Here is a 20,166-nt window from a genome sequence, read left to right as displayed (position 1 = left end):
CTGTCTCTCTCTCTCTGCGCCTCTCTCTCTCTCTCTCTCTCTCTCCCTTTTCCGGAGCTGAGGACCGAACCCAGGGCCTCCAACTGAGCTAAATCCCCCAACCCTATGATCTCTTTTTAAAAACACAGTCAGGTGTGGTAACCCAGGACTTTGATCACAGCACTCTGGAGGAAGGGTTTAAGGCAAGTCTAGTCTCAGAGAGAGTTCTAGGACATACAGGGCTACACAGAGAGACTATCAACAAAACCAACCAACAAACAAAATGCCCCAGAAAATAGTCATCTTATACCTTTTCATATTTTACTTACAAAATGAGGCAAATGTATTTGCTGGATATGGTGGCACATTCCTGTAACTGTAGCACTCCGCTAATGGAGGCAAGACAACTGTGAGTTTGAGGCCAATCTAAGATATACAGTGACTTTCAGACTAGTCTGGGCTGTGTAATGATACTCTGTCTCAAACACAACAAAACAAATAAAAATAATAACCACAACAAAAAAATGCAGGTTGAGTATCTCTAATTAGAAAATTCAAAACCCCAATAGAGGGCTGGAGACACGCTCAGAGGCTAGGAGCACTTGCTTCTCTTGCAAGAGGACACTAGCTTGGCTCCTAACATGTGGCAGCTCACAACTGTCAGTTCCAGGGCACCTAATACTTTCTTCTGGCCTCTGCAGAAACCAGGCACACATGTGGCGCATAGACAAACTCACAGATCTTAATACACATTAAAAAAATATAATTATAAATCTTCAAACCCAAAATGCCCTAGGCATGGTGGCAGATACCCTTAATCCTAGCAATTAGGAGGCAGAGGCAGGCAGATCTCTGGGACTTTGAGATCAGCCTGGTCTATATAGCAAGTTCTAGTACAACCATGGCTGTACTAGTGTTTTGTCTTAAAACAAAACAAAGCCCCAAACCCTAAGAACCTAAAAGCTAAAATGGTGTCACGTCAGTATTCAAACTGTTTTGGTTTTCAGAGACTTTGATTTGGGGTTTGTGAATTAGAACTGCTTCCCTAGTCAAGCCTAAGCTAATAATATTCTCCAATCAAAACATCCGAGTCTGGGGCTGAGAGCTGCCCAGTGGTTAGGATTGCATGCTGTTCTTGCAGTTAGATTCCCAGCACCCACACCAGGCAGCTCACAGCTGTCCAGAACTCTAGCTCCAGGGAGCTAGTACCCTCTGACCTCCTTGGGCACACACACAGACACGTAAATAAATAATCTTAAAAATCCAAATGTGAAATGCTTCTTAAGTATTTCAGGAAAGAGAGGGTGTGTATGTAGTAACAATAAGTGGTATAGGTATTTATTGCATTTATTTGATTATGTAAACTTGTGTGTAGGGTCAGAGAATGACTTGGAGGAGTCACTTCTCTCCTTCCACCATTGTGGGTACTAGGGCTTGAACTTGGATCATCAAGTTTAGAGGCAAGTTACCACTGACCCATCCTGCCAGCTCCTAGTTAAGATTCTTAACATAGAACTCTACAGTAGAGACCGAAGCAGAAACAAACTTTTGCTTTTTTTATTTTATGTACTTTTTGTTTTTTAAAATGTGAGGTGCTGGGGAATAAATCCAGGGCTTAGACACACTATAAAGCTGCCCCATCATTGGAGTCTCTACCCGATTTTAAACTTGCTAAGCACATACATTACTTTTGAAATTACATGTCAGCCGCCCTTAAAAGTAACATTATTTCCTACTGAGAACCATAATACTTGCTAGAAAACCTCACCTAGTGCAGGACAAAAGTAAATGAGGGCCCCGCCCTCTTACTTCGGCAGCCCCGAGTAACTGATGTCCATACATTAGACTGACACTGCTGATTCAATTAAACACACACCAATTGCTTTTCTGCTTGGATTAACTAACTTGTCAACGTGAGGTCTCCCTAACATCTTAAAGAATGTAACAGCATAAAAGTACCATTTTTACCAACCCTGTGACTCAGCTGCCAGGCTCTGGGAAAGAAGACAGAGCTTTTCTGAAGCAAATCTAAAGGTGTATTTGCATCTTCCTGACTGGTCTGTCTTGCATCAGTCTGGAGTTACCTAAAGGCCTAGGCAACCGGTGAGCCAGGTGGGACTTACGAGAAGTTGAGCATAGGCTGACCCACGTGGGAGATGTGCACCTCCTCCAGGTACTGGAAGGGCTGCAGTGTTGGAAAGGTACCAACTCCCGGCGGGTCTGACAGCCAGGTACCCAGCATCCAGGACAACGGCTCCACCACTGGATTCAGCTTGGGAGGCTCTGAAAATGAAAGGATGGAACAGTAAATGACTGGCTTCCTCCAGGGTTCATCCAGACTTTGGGTGGAGGCCTGCATGATACTGGAATGTGCTTTTGCCACAACAGCCACAAACCGTTCATATGCCCTGTGGTGAGACCGTCTTGGACCTCTGCAGTGTCCTGAGTTTGCCCTGTGGTGAGACCATCTTTGGAGCTCTGCAGCGTCCAGAGTCTGGAGAGTGAGGAGATGAAAGGGAAGCCTGAACACTGTCCTCCAGCCCCCAAAATCCTGGGACCAGATTGTAGCATGGGAGGAACAGTGCACAAAGAAGAGAGAACAGGTGGGCTACAGAAGCAGATGTGAAAAGCAACAGGGCTGGAGCAGGAGGCCACGTTCGAGCCAGAGGCTGACAGCTTCCAAGAAGATTGGCCTCTCCCTTTTATTCAACTGTGCCTTCTTCATAGTGCAGCAGAGACTGTCTCCTTTCCTAGGTGTGAAAGTGCTACACTGGCTGGCACGCTGAGGAGTGGAAGCAGCTGAAGGACAGTGGGGCAGGCTGCTCTCTCAGGCAGCTCTGTGAGGACAGGGGCAAGTGCTAGTGAAGGTGCGGTCTGTAACTGAGTTGCATGATCTACAAGGTCACCCTTGCTCTCACCCTGACTCTGCCAGAGGTTGTGCAGGGCCACAGAAGGACCACCAGGCTGCTTCCCACATGTGACCAGGATTCTTCTGGTACCTTTCTACAACCTAAACCTTGAGATTGGAAAGCAACTCAAAGGAAGAGCAGAAGTGGAGATGGACAAGATCCTCAGTGCAGGTAGATTCTTCACCTACCAGCAGATATATCCCCACTTCCAGAGACCAACAACTCATGATGTGTTCTCCAAGACAGCTGTGCAGGGCTGGCTACGTCAGCCTTGGGAACTACTGCAGCTTTAATATCACACAACTCTGAGTTGAAAGAGTTGGGAAGAATATCCAGAAAGAGGGAAGACCTTTCCAGGGCCCCACAGGCAGAGAAGACTACCTCTAGGAGTCAGTTGTCTCCTACCATGTGGGTTCCAGGAACTGAACTCAAGCTCATCAGACTTGGCAGCAAGTGCTTTTACCCACTGAGTCATCTGGACAGAACTTAAGCACGTTTGTTACCGGGTTGGAGAAATGTTCTAGCTATTAAAAATACTTCTTGCTCTGAGGAGGACTAAAGCTCAAGTCCTAGCACCACATGGCCATCCATAATTTCAGTTCTGGGAGATTTGATGCCATCTTCTGACCTCTTTAGGCACCAAGCACACCCTTGGTATACATGTATGCAGGCAAGACCTTTTTACATAAAATAAAATAAAGTATATAAATGTAACATAAAATTTTAATTTATTATTTTTACTTACATATATATTTGCAAGTCCATGTGAGTATAACAGGTCTAATTCTGGACCTCTTCACTGGATAACAGGCAGACCAAGCTCTTGTCTACTCCCTTACTCTTAGGGTGCCAAGTCAGCCTCCACACCTTAGTTGAAGTCTCTACCCCAGGGGGCAGGGGTTTATGATCTCAAATTGTTCCAATATAGGGTATAGGGAACTCAGTCATTTTGAACAAGACAGGGCAGTCTGCTGCCTCACTCAATGTCATGATCTCCAGTAACACCTAAGTCCTCTGGAGTGGGACAATACTGGTGCTGTGCTCTAAAGGGGCCCCTCACAGCACATAGGCGACTACGTACAGAGAAGTGAATGTACCTCAGAGTGTTTCTGTGGGAAGACATGATGAACAGGTGACCTCCTGTACACTGTCTGCTGAGGAAATACCAGTTCTCCCTTATAGCTCTTCCCACATACCTACTAAAAGCATATGAAAAGCTAGTTCTGTCAGCATGCATATTGTTCAGCATATGTGTCCTGTCAGTTTGTGTGCCTATAAGCTTGCATGTGTCTCTCATGCGTGGTAGTGTGTATATCCTATGAGTATGCATATCTTGTGAAGTCCTGTGAGGACCTGTGCTGGACTTCAGCAGTGTCTTCTCCACTCTCTTCCCCTTTCATTTTGTTCCCCCTGCAGGCAGGATAAGGACGATCTATGCCTGCCCCCTAGGGTGGGAAGCTTGCAACAACAGATAGAGCAGTAGGACAGGGCACACCTCAGGACAGGGCAAGGCTGTGTAGGTGACTCACATAAACACACTGGCTTCCCAGGAAGGTGTCACGTGCCCTCTGGAATGAAGCCCTGCACTAATGTTTATGACCCACGCCTGGTTCTAGTCATACACTCTGTATTATGGAAGTCTCAACAAGCATTACAAGTTCTAGACCACACGGCCCTTGCCAGAATCATGAGGCCCCTTCCCATCCCCAGTGGCCTCTGCAGCCCTTCACGTATACCTGACATTGCCCTAATTTTAGACCCCTTATAGGGGTCACTCAGCACCGCCCCCACCCCCCAGGGTTGTTCTGTCTGAGTCATTATTAAGTGACATGTTTCTCTAGCAGAAACAAGCTCAGGCCCTGCTAAAATTCTGTCTTCACACTGCTTCCCAGCCAGTGAGAGCAAGGGAGGACCATCCTCAAATGTCAGAAGAGAGACACAGACCAGAGGAGGGAAGGCAGAGGAATAAGGAAAACACAGACAGGGAGAGACTATCACGGTCCTGCTCTTTCTTCCTCCAATCTGTCTGAGGATCAATCTGGGATGCATCATTGCTGCCTCTCCCAGGAATTCCAATACTGGAAAAGGTGGACCCAGTCCTGGGATGGACTGGACCCAGGCCCTCGGGAAGAGCAGTAAGCACTTCTAACCACTAAGCCATCTCTTCAGTCCTTAGTCCTGTTTTTTGAGTCAAGTCTTACTATGTGACTCCAGCTGACAATGAGATCCTCCTGCTCACCTTCCAGAGCAGCTTCCAGAGACTCAGGGATGAGCTACCAAGTCCAGCTACTATAGCCTTAAAATCTCAAGCAAGGCTGTTGTCTGTGCAAGACCAGTCTCCATAAAAACAAAAGACCAAAAGGTGAGATGTGAGTGAGCCTAACTCTGGGAAGAAGAAGATGAAACAAAAACCCAGAGCAGTTTAAATAAGAAATGCTCTCCATGGTATTAGGCATTACAGTTGGGGAAGCCACTGTTTGGAAAGGTTTAGGAGGTATGGCCTTGCTGGAAGAGGTCTGTGACTGGTGGCACACTTTGAGAGTTAGAACTTAAGGCACTTCCAGTCCACTCTGGTTTGTGCTTATGGTTAAGGATGAGAGGGTGAGAGTTCCTGGCTTCCTGCACTGGCTGGTCACTTCCTACCATGATAGAGTCTTCTTCTCTGGAATCATAAGCTCAAATAAACTCTTTCTTCTGTAAGTTGCTGTAGTCATGGTGTTCTCTCACAACAATGGAAAAATACCGAATACAACTAGCCAGCAACGGAAGAACGTAAAAGTGAAGACGTACGGCACAGGCAGTGGGCTAGAGGTCCTTCATGGGAAGACATGCTGGAGCTGCCCAACACAGTTGTGAGCAATGTGTTTTCCCAGCACACTCAAGACCCAGGATTTGAAACAACACTGCAAAACAAAACAGACATAGCTCCCCCAAGTACAAACTATGGGATACAATAATGTACATAAACTTAAAAATTATTTTTTTAAAAGGTGAGCACAGAGCAGAACCCAGCAATAGCTTTACTCGCAGGGACAGGTCCAACAGAAATTAAGTACCCACCAAAGTCAGACCTAACTATCTGCAGCAGCAGTCTGTTTACCACAGCCACAAGTAGAACTCACATCCAATGCCTGCTGAGTGAGCTGCAACACTGCATGTCCAGATGAGGAACATTATTTAAAATCATAAAAGCAAACAATTTCCAACTATTACCACGAGAGGTAAGCCTGGGTGAGAGAAGTCAGACCAAGCACAGGGATTACCAGATTCCACTCTTGTGAAATGACCCGGTTCCCATACACCGAGGGAAGGCAAGTCAGCGTTCCTCCATGGCAGAAGACACAGGGCTAACAGACAAGCACACAGGGAAAGAACAAGGGTGGGACCTTGTTCGTAGCTCACCTTAGCTTCCATCACCCTATGCTTGCTGCAGACCTGAGATGGCCAGCGCTGCAGCACTAGAGATGTGGCTGCCCCAGACACACCCACAGGCTTCCCAAAACTCGTCCAGAAAAATAATTTCCAGTATCCCAGAACAAAAAAACTTAGTGAGATGACAATATTTTGGATAATGATGTCAGATAACATAATTGTTAAAATTAGTTAATGCTAGTCTCCTTTGATCTTCTTAAAGCAGTTATTAAGAAGTTTAAGAAAGGGCTGGAGAGATGTATGGCTCAGTGAAGACCTCAACAGCCCAGGACAACAGCTGTCACGCTGGGACATAGATCCACTGCTGCAATATTGCTAACTTTAGTATTTCAGTAAGTCAGGACATTGACTTGGGGATATAGCAGTCGACTTAAGAGATTTGTTCAGTTATAAACAACTGGTGGTATGAACCACGTATTCTTGTCCTGGCTGTCTGACCTACTAGCTAGTTAGGCATGGCATTGTTGGGCATGCTGTTCCTCCCTCCACTATCCTTTCCTCTGAGTAGGGACTGAAAAGGCCCTGGGTATTCTGGACTAATCTATATAGCCCTCAGCTACATCTCAGAATAGCTTTCATGCTGTTTAGAGTCACCCTGGGAACAGGTTCCAGAAACAACCAGTGCTACAGGAATTATCCCACCGAGGAAGTACTCTGTTACACAGCTCAACAAAGAGCACGGAGAAGCAGACAACAGATTCTGACATGAGATACCTGTGAGAGCTAAGTGGGCACAGTGTGGTACATACTAACCCAGGGCAGGAAATGTGCTTCTGCAAAGCTTGGTCGGGTTGAACCAAGTCCTCAGACCAGAAGGTTTTTGTGTAGAAGCAGGGTCAGTTCCTGGAGTGTCTGCTGACCTCTCCCAATACTAGGTAGAGGGGACAGAGATGGCTCACTGTTAAGAGCCTATTCTCACTATTCTCCCAGAGGACATACGTTTCATTTCAGTGCCTTAGAATTACTGTCTGTAATTCCTGTCCCAGGGGATAATGCCCTTTTCTGGGCTCTGCAGGTACTGCATGGATGTGTTGTATAAACATACATGTAGACAAAAGATCCATAACAGATAAAACAAAAACTAGGTGAAGACACTCATTGAAAGCATTTTGCTTAAATATGGAAAAAAGGTTAGCACAAAGGGACAGATAGGAAGAGGCTGCAGAGGGGAGGCTGTGGAGAAACTGGAAATGCGGAACATGCCATTAAGGAAGGGGTATCGGCAGAGAAAAGGGACACAGATGCTGAGGGAGCCTGACGGGCTGCACTGCTAAGACTACGTAGTGGCAGAGAGCAAGGCTACCAGGCTGCACACTGCCTGGCCGCACGCTGCCTGGCCGCACGCTGCCTGGCTGCACACTGCCTGGCATACCGACCTGTTGCTTCTGAGGTAGGGCCTAGTTATGCCTGCTGTCCCAGGGGCACGAGTGCAGTATGCACTATCTCCTTTTATCCTTTCAGTGACACTGTAGGTTGTCCCTTCTGTGCTGAGGAGTATCAAGCATGGCTAGGGTCAAGTGTGTACCTTGTCTGTTAGGCGCTTTGGGGGTCTGGATGAGAGAAGGATGAGGATACACTGCAAGCTGTAAACTGGGGCTGGCAGGACAGAATTATCAGAACCAGAAGAGGGAAAGGCATAGGATGCAACACGCAGTAAAGAAAGTGGAGGTGTCCTAAGATAGAAGAGGACACAGAAAGAAAGGAAGGATGGGCAAGAGGGCAGAGTAAAGATGTGTGGGCCACGAGGACAGAAACGGATACTAGCCTCAGGCTGGCCAGAATCACCAGGGGTGGCTGCTCGACAGGTGGGCACCATGGCATGGGTTGGGCATCTACCTGAAAACAAGGCGGAGAGAATGCTGAGTGCCTTGTTTGCTGCCTTGCCCAGGTTCTGGCTAAAGCTCATTAAGCAGGTACCCGTGAATCAATGTGACATGGGAAGATGCATTCAGACTATGGCAGCCACTTTTAAAACAGGAGTTCAGCTGGTCCTTCTGGAGGAAGAACTGCACACCCAGGCACCACCAATCTGTGACATGCAAGGTTCATGAGCTGTCCTGTGACATTTGGCAAGTGAAAGGAAACAGGACTACAAGACTCGCTGATGGTGAGTAGGAAGTACATGATGGGAAACAAAGGGTGTAAGTACCGTTGTGTGTACACATCAGGATGCTCAGTGCCAAGGGCCATGGCACAGTGCAGTGTAGACAGACTTTGCAAAGTAGCATCTATCTAAGCACTGGACTCTCTGCCCCCAACTCCCACAGCCCACTGTCCTTAAAAGATGACAATTTAGACAGGTGTCAGCAGGTAGGTGCTGAACAATCAGTGTGTCTACTCAGGCAGTAAACTTGGAGCACCCTGGATGGGCTGGCTCCTTCTCTTTGCTCTTCCACTACCAGAGAACCCCTGCCCGCAACTGCTGCCATTGCCTTCACTGATGTGTGGGGCAACAGAAATTATTCCTTAACCCAAACATCCAGTTATGGATCCTACATGTGTTGAAACCCATCAGACTAGAGTATCAAGAGCTTTGTGTTTTACTGTATATAAATTCAACTTCATTAGGAGAAAAACAAAACAAAAAACATAAGGATCTAGCCTATTTGTAGCTTTCAGTATCTCTAAAAAAACTAGTCAGGGTTTTCTATGAATTTTCTTTTGATTTAATTTTTCTTTTTATTAAAACCTTAAACTTCAAATATAAAAACTTAAATTTTCTGTAATAAGTGGCCTAAACATTGAAAACAAGCTTACCCATCCCTAAGTTGTCTGAACTCCGACACACTCCGTCAAGGTTCCTCAAGGTTATTTTCTGCCAATTGACGGGAAATGTGTGCACCTGGCTGTTAAGGCATTGCAGGAAATGAATGCCAATCCAAAGAGAGCATTCTGGGAATTGTAGTCTACTATAAAAGACTAAGTCTCAGAAGACTGTGGATGACAAAGAGCCCAGGAGATCACAGAACTTTAGAGCTAAAGGAGCTTTGGAAACTGAGCTGCAACTTCCAAGTCAGGATCAGGCCACAGAGTTGGCTGTCTCATCCAGATACAGAATGAGAACGCTACCCTCTGTTGTTTCCACAGAGTGGAACTGAGAGAATCAACTCATTAAATCAGAATGCACAGCAGGGCAGGCACAGAACGGAAGCTGTTTCTTCAGGAACATTTGTCAGGAGTTTAGGCTCCTAATATACTCTTCTGTCTTTAAGAATGCTGTTTTGCTTAGCTTAGCTCTAAACATGGGAGTTTTCAGTCGGCAAAAGGGTCGTAGGGCCTGGTGAGGACATGGGTAGATATATTTTCTGGGACCTGAGGACAAAACTGTTCATGATTCTTACCCTCACTCCACTGACAATAACAGTGTTTCCTGCTGTGTCAAGCAGAGAAAAACGACACTAATCATACAGTACTACAAAGTTAAAAGACTATCACCAAATCACCCATCAGAAGTTGGCTGTTCAGTAGCACCAAGGAGGCACAGGGTAACATGAGGTGCAAGGTCTGGGTCCTACTAGCATCAACATGACAGCAAGGTCCAACTGACCATTCACAACGGAAAGGAAACACAGACACAGGAAGGCCAGAGATGATAAATGGAAAATAGGACTCCTACAGAACTCAACAAAACATGTAAGACAGGCTCTTCTATTACCCTCTGCAAAGATTGTGTTTGATTACCTAGTTAGTCCACTGGGAGTTATTAGAATGACAGACTCTAATAAATGGTTAAGTTCTTTTTTTTTTCTTCTGTCAACTTGACACAAGCTAAAGTTATCTGGGAAGAAGAACCTCAGCCTGGTAAGAAGAGAAAATGCACCATTAGATTCCTTCTTTTTTTTGTTTTGTTTTGTTTTTTGTTTTTCAAGACAGGGTTTCTCTGTGTAACCCTGGCTGTCCTGGAACTCACTCTGTAGACCAGGCTGGCCTCGAACTCAGAAATCCGCCTGCCTCTGCCTCCCAAGTGCTGGGATTACAGGCGTGCGCCACCACTGCTCGGCCACCATTAGATTCCTGTAGGGAAGTCTGTAGGGTATTTTATTGATTCACAGTGGGGAAGACCAAGCCCACTGAGGGGCAGTGTTATCCCTGGACAAGTAGCCCTGGATGGCATAAGGAAGTAGGCTGAGCAACCATGGGAGCAAGCCAAGAAGCAGAGCTCCTCCCTGGCCTCTGCTTCAGTTCCTGCCTTGAATTCCTGCCCTAAACTGTAAGCTGAAGTAAATCCATTCCTCTCCAAGGAGCCTTGGTCACAGTGTTGATTATAGCAGTAGAAACCTAACTAAGACAGGTAGTAAGTAAATAGAGTTAGCAGCCTGCTCACCTATTAGCAATGAACAAATGTAGCAGTGATGCTGGGCTTCTAGTGTCAACTCTTAAGAAGCAGTAAATGGCTCTAGTGTGGTGGCATATACCTGTAATCCCAACACTTGGAAGACAAAAGGTAAGAACACCATCAGAGTCCACTCTGGACTATACTGGGAGCACCAGGCCAGCCAGAATTACACTAGTAAGAACCTGCTTATAAATGAGAGGAGAGGGGGAACTGTGCTTGGTGGCACACGCCTTTAATCCCTGAACTCAGAGGCAGAGGCAGGTGGATCTCTGTGAGCTCAAGGCCAGCCTGGTCTATGTAGGGAGTTTCTGGAGAGTCAGGGCTATATAGAAAGACCCTGTTTCAACAAACTACTACCACTAACAACAAAAACCCCCACAAGCATCATGCTCAAAGAAGAAACAAGAAAGAAATTAGAGTCATTGATCTCTCTCCCCCCGTCCCTTCCTCCCTCCTTCTTTCTTTCTCTCCTATCTAGTAATGGGGGTAAAACCCAGGCAATAAAGGGTGGGAAAAAGAACCCACAAAGTGGCAAAGACTAGCTACAGAGCTACTTTTCTTCCTCCTGGGAGCGCTCTTAACTCCCAACACATGATGTAGGGATGGCAACAGCTTGTATGGGATGAGTCCACAGTAGTAAGGATGCGGACTTCTTTCCCTTATTCCTTTTCCAGCTCTGGCGAGTGGGAGAAGGCAAACCATGTGGCTGAGTTTCTGCACCAGCGATTCTCCTTCCTTATCTGAGAGATCCACAGGTAGCCAGGTTTTCACCCCCTCTAGGACAGTGAGTTCCCTTTCTCTAGTAGCTGATTTGTGGCCAGTTTCAGTTTGTGAGCTTCTAGCCCTTCAAGATCATTCTTGCCTGCTCAACTAGGTGGGTTTAGCTCTGGAATTTTATCTCCAAGGACTGGAATGCCATTTCACTTGGAGATGTTTAGGAGTCTATAGCAAGGGTGGGTCTCACATGGAAGAAGGTCCAATACACTAGATTGTGCATTCAGAGCAAACACTGTCCCCTCAGTAGGATCTATGTTAGGTCTTGTATCCTATCTCCTCCCACTCACTCCCAGAATGTAATTTCAAAAATTATCTAAGTTTGACCCTTAAACTTTCAAAAAGAAATAAAAAAAAAAAACTAAACTAACTTTATTTTCCTCTGTAACAAAATTTGGCCACTGGATGCTGGCCACTTTGTGGCACTATAACTGTATTCTTCAATTAGATCTCTTTGGCTATAGTTTAGGACTCAGATTCTTTACACCCAAGCCTTCAAGGCCTTGTTATTGGACCCTCATATCTGAGAGGGATGTCTTATCTGTCTCACCAGATGGTGAAAATATTGAGACAGGGTTTCTCTGTAACAAGCCTGGCTGTCTTGGAACTCATTTTGTACACCAGGCCTGCCTCTGCCTCCCCAGTGCTTGGAATAAAGAATGGGCTACCATGCCCTGCTCACCAGATTCTTTCATATTAGCCTTGCTCAATCTCTGGCTTCTCAACCACCAGCCACCCCTCACTTTACTAACTCAGCTCCAGGAATCCAGGAAGCCCACTAGGTTCTTACTGTGAAAAGCCAAGGGGGAAATCTCCTGGCTCCCACTTATCTCTCCTCCTCCCTCCCCTTCTCTACTATAGCAGAGCTCCCTCTGCATTCTCTGGTGATGAGACTTGGTATACAGTGAACCTGGGTCAATGCTTGAAGTATTTTCTACTAGCACCAAACAGCTCAAGTCTGTCTAAGGAGCTTCACTTTGATCTCGCTGTCTTCACGTGTCCCTGAGACATAAACTTCCTACCTTGTCTCTGCTAAGGGTACACTCTGACTAAATGCAGTCCTGTTATATGTTCTTTGAGTCTCTCTTCCCTGCTCCCCATGTCAACCCCCTTCCTGGGAAATAGGGTCTCTTGTAGCCTAGGCTGACCTCAAACTCACTAGGTTGATGACCCTGAACTTTTGATCCTCCTGCCTCCACCTCAGAAGTTACAGATCGTGTGCCACCAGGACCTGACTCATTTATTCAGTGCTCTATGAACTCCAGGCAAAGCCTTCTCTGAACCACACCTTCAGCCCTGTTCCGAGTTGCTGTTAGTGCTCACACTGTTTTCAGGTATTTGCTTTTCCTGGTCCAGCCTTTGGCGGAGTCTATCATTTGGTGTTATCTGTTATCTTCCTTTAGATACACGTATTCGATGTATTTATCAAAGTCCCCACCAACAGGACTAAATTCAAGCTGTCCTGTGAATACGAAGACTATGTAGAAGCTCAGCCTTAACTCCTTTATTTTGTAAGATGCAGACAGGACTCGAGGGCTGCAGCATTGACTCAACAATTAAGAGTACTTGCTGCTTTGTGTAGGACCCAGGTTTAGCTTCCAGTACCCACATGATGTTTCACAACCATTAAGCCCAGCTCCAGGGTATCCAACCCCTCTTCTGACATCTGAGGGTGGTGAACATACATACATGCAGGGAAACCATCTTATACATGAAACAACCATATCTAAAGAATTAGTTAAGTTCATGAGAATAAAAAGGTTAATTTCACACTATGAAAACAATGCCTCCAGGTAATTTAGGTTAGATATTCTAAAAGTTTAGCCAGTAACAGTATATTTTACTACCATATTCTAGCAAGATTTGTTTGTAAAAAACAAGTGATCAGATGTGGCCTATGTTCAGGCATTTACTGATTCAAAAGAAAAGCCTAAATTCTTCAGGATTTTATAAAAGAAAGCCGACAGAAGGCACAAGTGTGGGAGAGAGGCATAAAAGCTTGCATGTTCAGCAACACATTTCTGATAAACAGAATAAATTCTGTGGGGACAGTGAGATGGCTCAGTAGTAAAGCTGCTTGCTGCCAAGCCTGATAACCTGAGTTCCATCCCTGGGACCCACATGGTAAAAAGAGAGACTAGATTCCTTCAAGTTGTCCTTAGACCGACTGTCACATGTGTGCTGTGGTGCACATATGTGCACACATATAAATTTCAAAAGAAGTGTAATAATAATATATTTTTTAAAAGAAAAGACTTGTAATGTCTTTCACAAACAATTAGCACCTACTTTGTCTCAGGGAAGCCAAGTGGTGTTATAAACTTTCCTCCCAACAGGACAGGGAGCTGTCCTCTTCCTCATCCCTATCTAAACATGGCCCACCTACGGCCCCGGAGACAGCCAGGACACTCCTCTTAACTGCTCCGGAGGTCACTGTTTACCCCTTAGGGAGCTGCTCTCTCTCTCTCTCTCTCTCTCTCTCTCTCTCTCTCTCTCTCTCTCTCTGAGAATTCAGCAACTGTGTTTCTGTTCCTAGTGTACATTCTTTATTAAAACTCGTCATCAATTCTGGTCTGGTAAAAGCTCTTCCGCCCATCCCTCAGGCTCATTAGTTCTAGTACCTAACAGCACCATATATTAAACATAAGACGAAACAAGGACTTCAGGCATGGTTCAGAAGGTAAAAGTGCTCCCTACCAAGGCTGATAACAGAGTCTGGTCCCCGGTACCAAATGACTCCTGCAAGCTGTCCACTCACTTACTTCCACATGTGTGTGACACACTACACACACACACACACGCACGCACGCACGCACGCATGCACGCACACAGGAGATGGGTAGAATAATATAAAAGCAAATAAATTTTAGAATAAGCTGGCCTCAAACTCAGAAATCCACCTGCCTCTGCCTCCCAAGTGCTGGGACTAAAGGCGTGCACCATCACTGCCCGGCAAAAATTTGTAATTCTGAAGCCAGTGATATCACTCTTCAGAGGCAAGGAAGAAAGCATTTTCAAGCAAAAAGTGAGGACATTGATTCTAAACAGACCTTTAGGTCAGAAACTCAAATAAAGGAAAGAACATCATGAATACGTGGAGGCAAGACAGAGCCTCTCTCTCTGCCACGATCAGGGTCTAACCCAGGGTGGCGATGTTTCTTAATCTTCCTTTTTTTTCTTTTGAGACAAGGTCTTGCTATATAGTTCACACTTCAGAGACAAAAGCAGAATATCAAGTTCAAGGTTAGTCTGAAATGCAAAGGAAACAGAAAGAAAATAAGATGTGTCATGCTAACACTTAGTGAAGGAACCAGTCTTTAAGGTGAGTGTCCTTAGTATCACAACATTGAAGTTGGGCAGTGGTGGTGCAAGCCTTTAGTCCCAGCACTTGGGAGGCAGAGGCAGGTGGATTTCTGAGTTTGAGGCCAGCCTGGTCTACAGAGTGAGTTTCAGGACAGCCAGGGCTACACAGAGAAACAGAGAAACTCTGTCTCGAAAAACAAAACAAAACAAAACAAAACAAAACAAAACAAAATTGAAATTTATGAGACAAACATGACAGGATTGTTGGAGAGACAGATAAACCCCTAGAAAAAAAGACAGCCATGATTCCTGCCAGAAAAGGGCAGATCCAATGACTTAAAAAAAAAAAAATCAATCATTGATGCAGGGCCATAATCAACATCTAAGACTGCTCTATCCAACAACAAACTATAGGTTGTTCTCAAGATCACACAGAATAAAACCAAAAAAGATCACCTTCTGAGCCACAAAACACAACAAACTTAACCATCACAAGGTCAGGGGTGGGTGCAGAGCCCCTCCCCTCAGCACACCAGCTTCTGAGTACCTGTGCATATTTGCCTGCCCAATTTGAGGGCCTCACTGCATAGGCATTGATGACCAACATTGGTGGTTGTTGATTACCACAGTCCCTAGCAGAGACTTCAGTGCAGGTTTCAGGTCCACTCCTCCAATTGCATGGTTGGCTCCTGTGGTGATCAGACGGACTTGTCATGGAGAGACCGCATTAGCACAAACTCAGCTATGACTCAACAGGCTCATTAACTGAAGCTGCTGTTCTCATCCCTAATACACATTATAAAGGTTTCAGGAGCTCTGTGCCACATACTTATTATATCACAATGACACATATGGGAAGGGAGAAGCCAAAAGCTTTCCTCTAAGCTCAGGACCAATATAAAGACGTGCTTTTTAACATCACCCTGGGAGTCCCAGCTAGGACAAAAGAAGAAAAGGACATAAAAAACACACAGAGTAGGAAGGAAAAATAAAGACACAGATTGGAAAGCAAAAATAGTGTCCTTGTCCATCAATGATATAAAATAGAACCACAGGAAACTCAGGGAATCTACAAAAAACTTGTGGAGCTAATGTGCAATTATAGCAACAATTTAGGATACAGTGCTAACATAAAAAGTATCCACTTTCCTATGTGCTATCAATAAGCAACTGGAATTTTTATAATTAAACCTATAATAAAATTCATATTTGCATCAAAAGGGACTATTTAGGTATAAATCTAATGAAATACATATACGTGAAATACATATGTATGAACTGTAACATTTATTTATTTATTGTGCACATGTATGTATGTCTGTGGGCATCTGTGTGCCAAAGTGTATATTTGGAAGTCTGTTTTCTCCTTTCTCCTTGTGGTTCCTGGAGACTAAACTCATGTCATCACCCTTGGCAACAACAGTCCCTTTACCTGCTCAGCCACCTTAATTTTCATAAAGATGTGTGTAAGTTTTGAGGGAAAGTATCAAACTAGGTAACTGATAACATAAAATCTAAGTAAAATGAAGAAGCAATATTGTTACACTAGGCATGTCAAAGTCTCGTCAGATGTTCTGGAGACAATGACAAAATTCTAAAGACTATGTGGAAGGTAAAGGATCTACAGTAGCCACCACACTGAAGCAGAGGAGGCAGAGCAGTCCACTTCCACGTCTACGGTAGTAGAAAAATTACCTCATAATGAACCACAGACCCAAATGTGAAAATACAAAGCTATAAAACTCCCTGAAACAACACAGAGAAAATCTAGGTAACCTTGATTTAGTTAAGAGCTTTTAGAAGTAATCCCAAAAGCATGACCCACATAGGAAGAAACTGATAAGAAAGAATGAACAGGGCCCTGGCAGCCCACTCAGCTCAGATAAGCAAAGAGAACTCCCTTCCGGGGGAGGGGGGGTTAGAAAATAAAACAAAGATAAAAAACAAAATAAACTGAATAAAAACCAAAGTAACAATTCTGAGAACCTATCCTTTTTATTGACTGGCCTCAAAGTCCAGGGACCCCTCCAGTGTCAGCATGGCCTAACACTACGCTACAGCGGCCTGCCTTTGACTGACCATTTTACACTTTCAAAATCAGCACTTAACAGATAGTTCATGCCTGGACCCTGACCTCCAAAGAAAGGGGACGAAACAGTCCTTAGCAAACACCTACCAAAGTAGTGGGACTGGAGACAAAGAACCCTGCCAGGCCAAGAATGTAGAATTTCCAGTCACCATTTCAGACATACTTCTGAGACAAAATCAAAGATAGGGGATATGGAACACTGACCCCATTTTCCAGGCAGGTTCTTTTGTAACTCCAAGTGATCCAATAACCTCTTTGGCCCTGGTGGGCATTAGGCATGCACAGACATACATGCAGGCAAAAACACTACACACATAAAATAAATTAAAAATAAAATTGAAACTATCCATGGCTAGGAACACTATTGGGACAGCATGTGTGTGGCATAGGCAAAGCCACTGGTTTAATCACAAGCACCTCATTTAATCAACCAACAAGAAACAAGCCTTTGCTCTGCCAAAGCCTGCTGTTAAGGGAACAGGCAGACCAGACTGGGAGAAGGTCTATCTTTGTAAAACACATAATTCATGAATGACATATCTGAATTACACAAGGAACTTATAAGACTCAACAAAAGGGAAAGAACAACTTAATAAATGGGCCTGGGAGGGGGCTAGAGAGATGGCTGGAGAGATGGCTTAGTGGTTAAGAGCATTGGCTGCTCTTCCAGAGGTCCTGAGTTCAGTTCCCAGCAACCACATGGTGGTTCATGACCATCTATAATGGGATCTAGTGCCCTCTTCTGGCCTGCAGGTGTACAAACAGATAGAGCACTCGTGTGTGTGTGTGTGTGTGTGTGTGTGTGTGTGTGTGTGTGTGTGTGTATAAATACATAAATCTTTAAGGAGCTGGAGATTTATCAGTCAGTAAAATGCTTGCCTTGAAAGCATGAGAACCAGAGTTTGATGGCCAGAACCCACATAAAAACAAAAACAACTGAACACATACACACAGAGCTAAGTGAAGGAAGCTGACTTAAAAAACAGCCATTCTATACCTTAATAGAAGGGAGATGAACAGGTAGACAGTGAAGTCAATCCTGTTTGACACTCTATGGGCTGTTATACATAACATTATGTTATACATAACATCCCATATTAAAAAAAAATCTGGGCTGTATGTAGGGTCAGTGGTTAAGATAGACTATGGTTCAATGGTAGCTTATAATAATAACTCCAGTTCCTAGGGATCCAATGAATGTCCTCTTCTGGCTTCATTGGACACTGGACACATGGTGCATATACATTCATGCAGGCAAAATCATCATATCCATAAGATAAACCTTAAAAAAAAGTGCAAACCAGACATGTGATATAGCACTCAGGAGGTGTTGCTGGCATTCTAGGAGATATGTATATATATATCTCCTAACTTTGTGTCACAAACACAAAATCAAAGGCTACTGAGGGTACTTGATGGCAAATCTGATGACCTGTTCAATTTTCAGGACTTATATTCTCTGTTCCCTTAAAGAAGATGAGAGAATCACTTGGAATCTCTTCAGTCAGCTAGCCTGAAGTATGCAGTACGGCAGAACAATAGAGACCCTGCCTTAATAACTAAGTAGGCAGAGAATATAGTAAGAGAACTGAGTTGTCCTCTGACCTCCATATTTGGGTCATGTGACACAAATATACCAAGCTCCCAATGTATAGTAAATAAATGTAAAACTAAAACACACGGGGTTGGAGAGATGGCTCAGTGGTAAAAAGCACTGACTGCTCTTCCAGAGGTCCTGAGTTCAATTCCCAGCAACCACTTGGTAGCTCACAATCATCTGTAATGGGATCTCATGCCCTTTTCTGGTGTGTCTGAAGACAGCAACAGTGTATTTACATAAAAATAAATAAATCTTGAAAACAAACACATGTAAACAATCAGTGTATAAAAGAAAAATAACATACATGTTTGAAACAAGAATTAATGATCAAACTAAAGGAAATTATTGAAAAGTGCTTGATTCAGAGACAAATATTCCATCAAGAACTTGGATTTTAAAGGGGGTGGGGACGTGGATAATTCAGGGGCCAATAAGATGGTTCACTGCATAAAATATTTGTATAAGCCTGATAACCCGAGTTCAATCCCTAGGACCCACAAAGAAATCCGGATTTAGTAATTCCCATCTGTAATCTTAGCATCTTTTTCTCTCTTTTTTTTGGTTTGGTTTTTAGAGACAGGGTTTCATTATGAAGCCTTGGCTAGCTTGGAACTCAGAGATCCACCTGCCTCTACTTGTAGAGAGCTGGGATTAAGATGGCTTGTTGATCCCAGCACCCTTAAAGGAGAAGAGAGAACCACTTGAAAGCTCTCTTCCAGTCAGCTAGCCTGGAGTACGCAGTGCAGCAGAACAAGAGAGACTCTGCCTTAATAACTAGGTAGACAGAGAATCGCCTCCCAAAAGTTGTCTTCTGATTTCCACACATGCACTGTGGCACATGGGTAAACCCCCCATAAATATAAATACAACTTCTAAAAGTAGGACGAGCAGTGGCAGTCAGGAGGACAAGCAGGCAATGACAGAAAACATTACTTAACAGGCCACAGAAAAGCACACATATTCTGGGAACCAACGTGAAGTAAGGGTCTGAGAGGCCAGAGGCATCCTGTCTGAGGAGGAGAATCTACCACACTTTTGGAGGGCAGTCACGCCTATGGGCCACGAATAAAAAGACTGGCCAATAAAAAGTAATGAATAAACATATGGACAGTCATCTTCAGTCTTCATTTAAAACTAAAAAGTGACCAAGGCAATCCTTCTCCAGTAAAGGAATCCATCTGAGAAGAGACCAGCCAGAGCAAGAGACTAACAGCAGTGTGCTGACAGGCCAGGGGTCCAAGGTGGAGTCCTCAAGAACTCCTGCTCAGAACCTCCTGCTTTCCTCCAGACTCACAAGCCAGGCCTGGCCTCACTGACAGAGAAGGGACACAGGCAGAGACTACTTGACCCCTGTCCGCCATCCCATTCCCAGGCTGAGATCTCAACCTCATACTTCCCTAGGGCCTTGGAGGGTCCTCATCACTGGAAAACAGGGCTTTCCCCCAGGGCCATGTCCCTTTAGGCCATGTCCACAGACTCTCCCATCAAGGCTAACTGACTATTTGAGATCACTGTTCCTGATCCTGCATCACTGCTCACCTTTCCTACACTACCCTCCACTGAGTTCCACCCCTCCACCCTATCACAACTGGACAGTCACCTTTCCCCACACAGCCCAGAGCCCCTTGCCCTCCTAAGCTCTTCTGGAAAGAGCCAGCTGTGTCCCTCAGCCAGTCCCTCACACTCTCAGATCTCATACCCCAGTTTAAGGATGGGTCCTTTTCAAAGCCCCATGGTGGTACCT

The 20,166-nt window shown here is 44.8% G+C and overlaps 1 protein-coding gene across 1 annotated transcript in view; it reads right to left on the bottom strand.

The window, feature by feature from the left end:
- The window catches only part of Thap4 (THAP domain containing 4), a 46,732-nt gene that overhangs the window by 18,310 nt on the left and 8,256 nt on the right, over window positions 1–20,166 (bottom strand). Inside the window, exon 3 of the mRNA XM_028755365.1 lies at window positions 2,103–2,262. Within this exon, the coding sequence (XP_028611198.1) occupies window positions 2,103–2,262 (160 nt within the window). The remainder of the gene's footprint in view (window positions 1–2,102; window positions 2,263–20,166) is intronic.

This window comes from Grammomys surdaster, unplaced genomic scaffold (assembly GCF_004785775.1).
Source record: "Grammomys surdaster isolate TR1022 unplaced genomic scaffold, NIH_TR_1.0 126059, whole genome shotgun sequence".
Classification (NCBI taxonomy): Eukaryota; Metazoa; Chordata; class Mammalia; order Rodentia; family Muridae; genus Grammomys; species Grammomys surdaster.
This window is presented reverse-complemented; position numbering and strand designations above follow the sequence as displayed.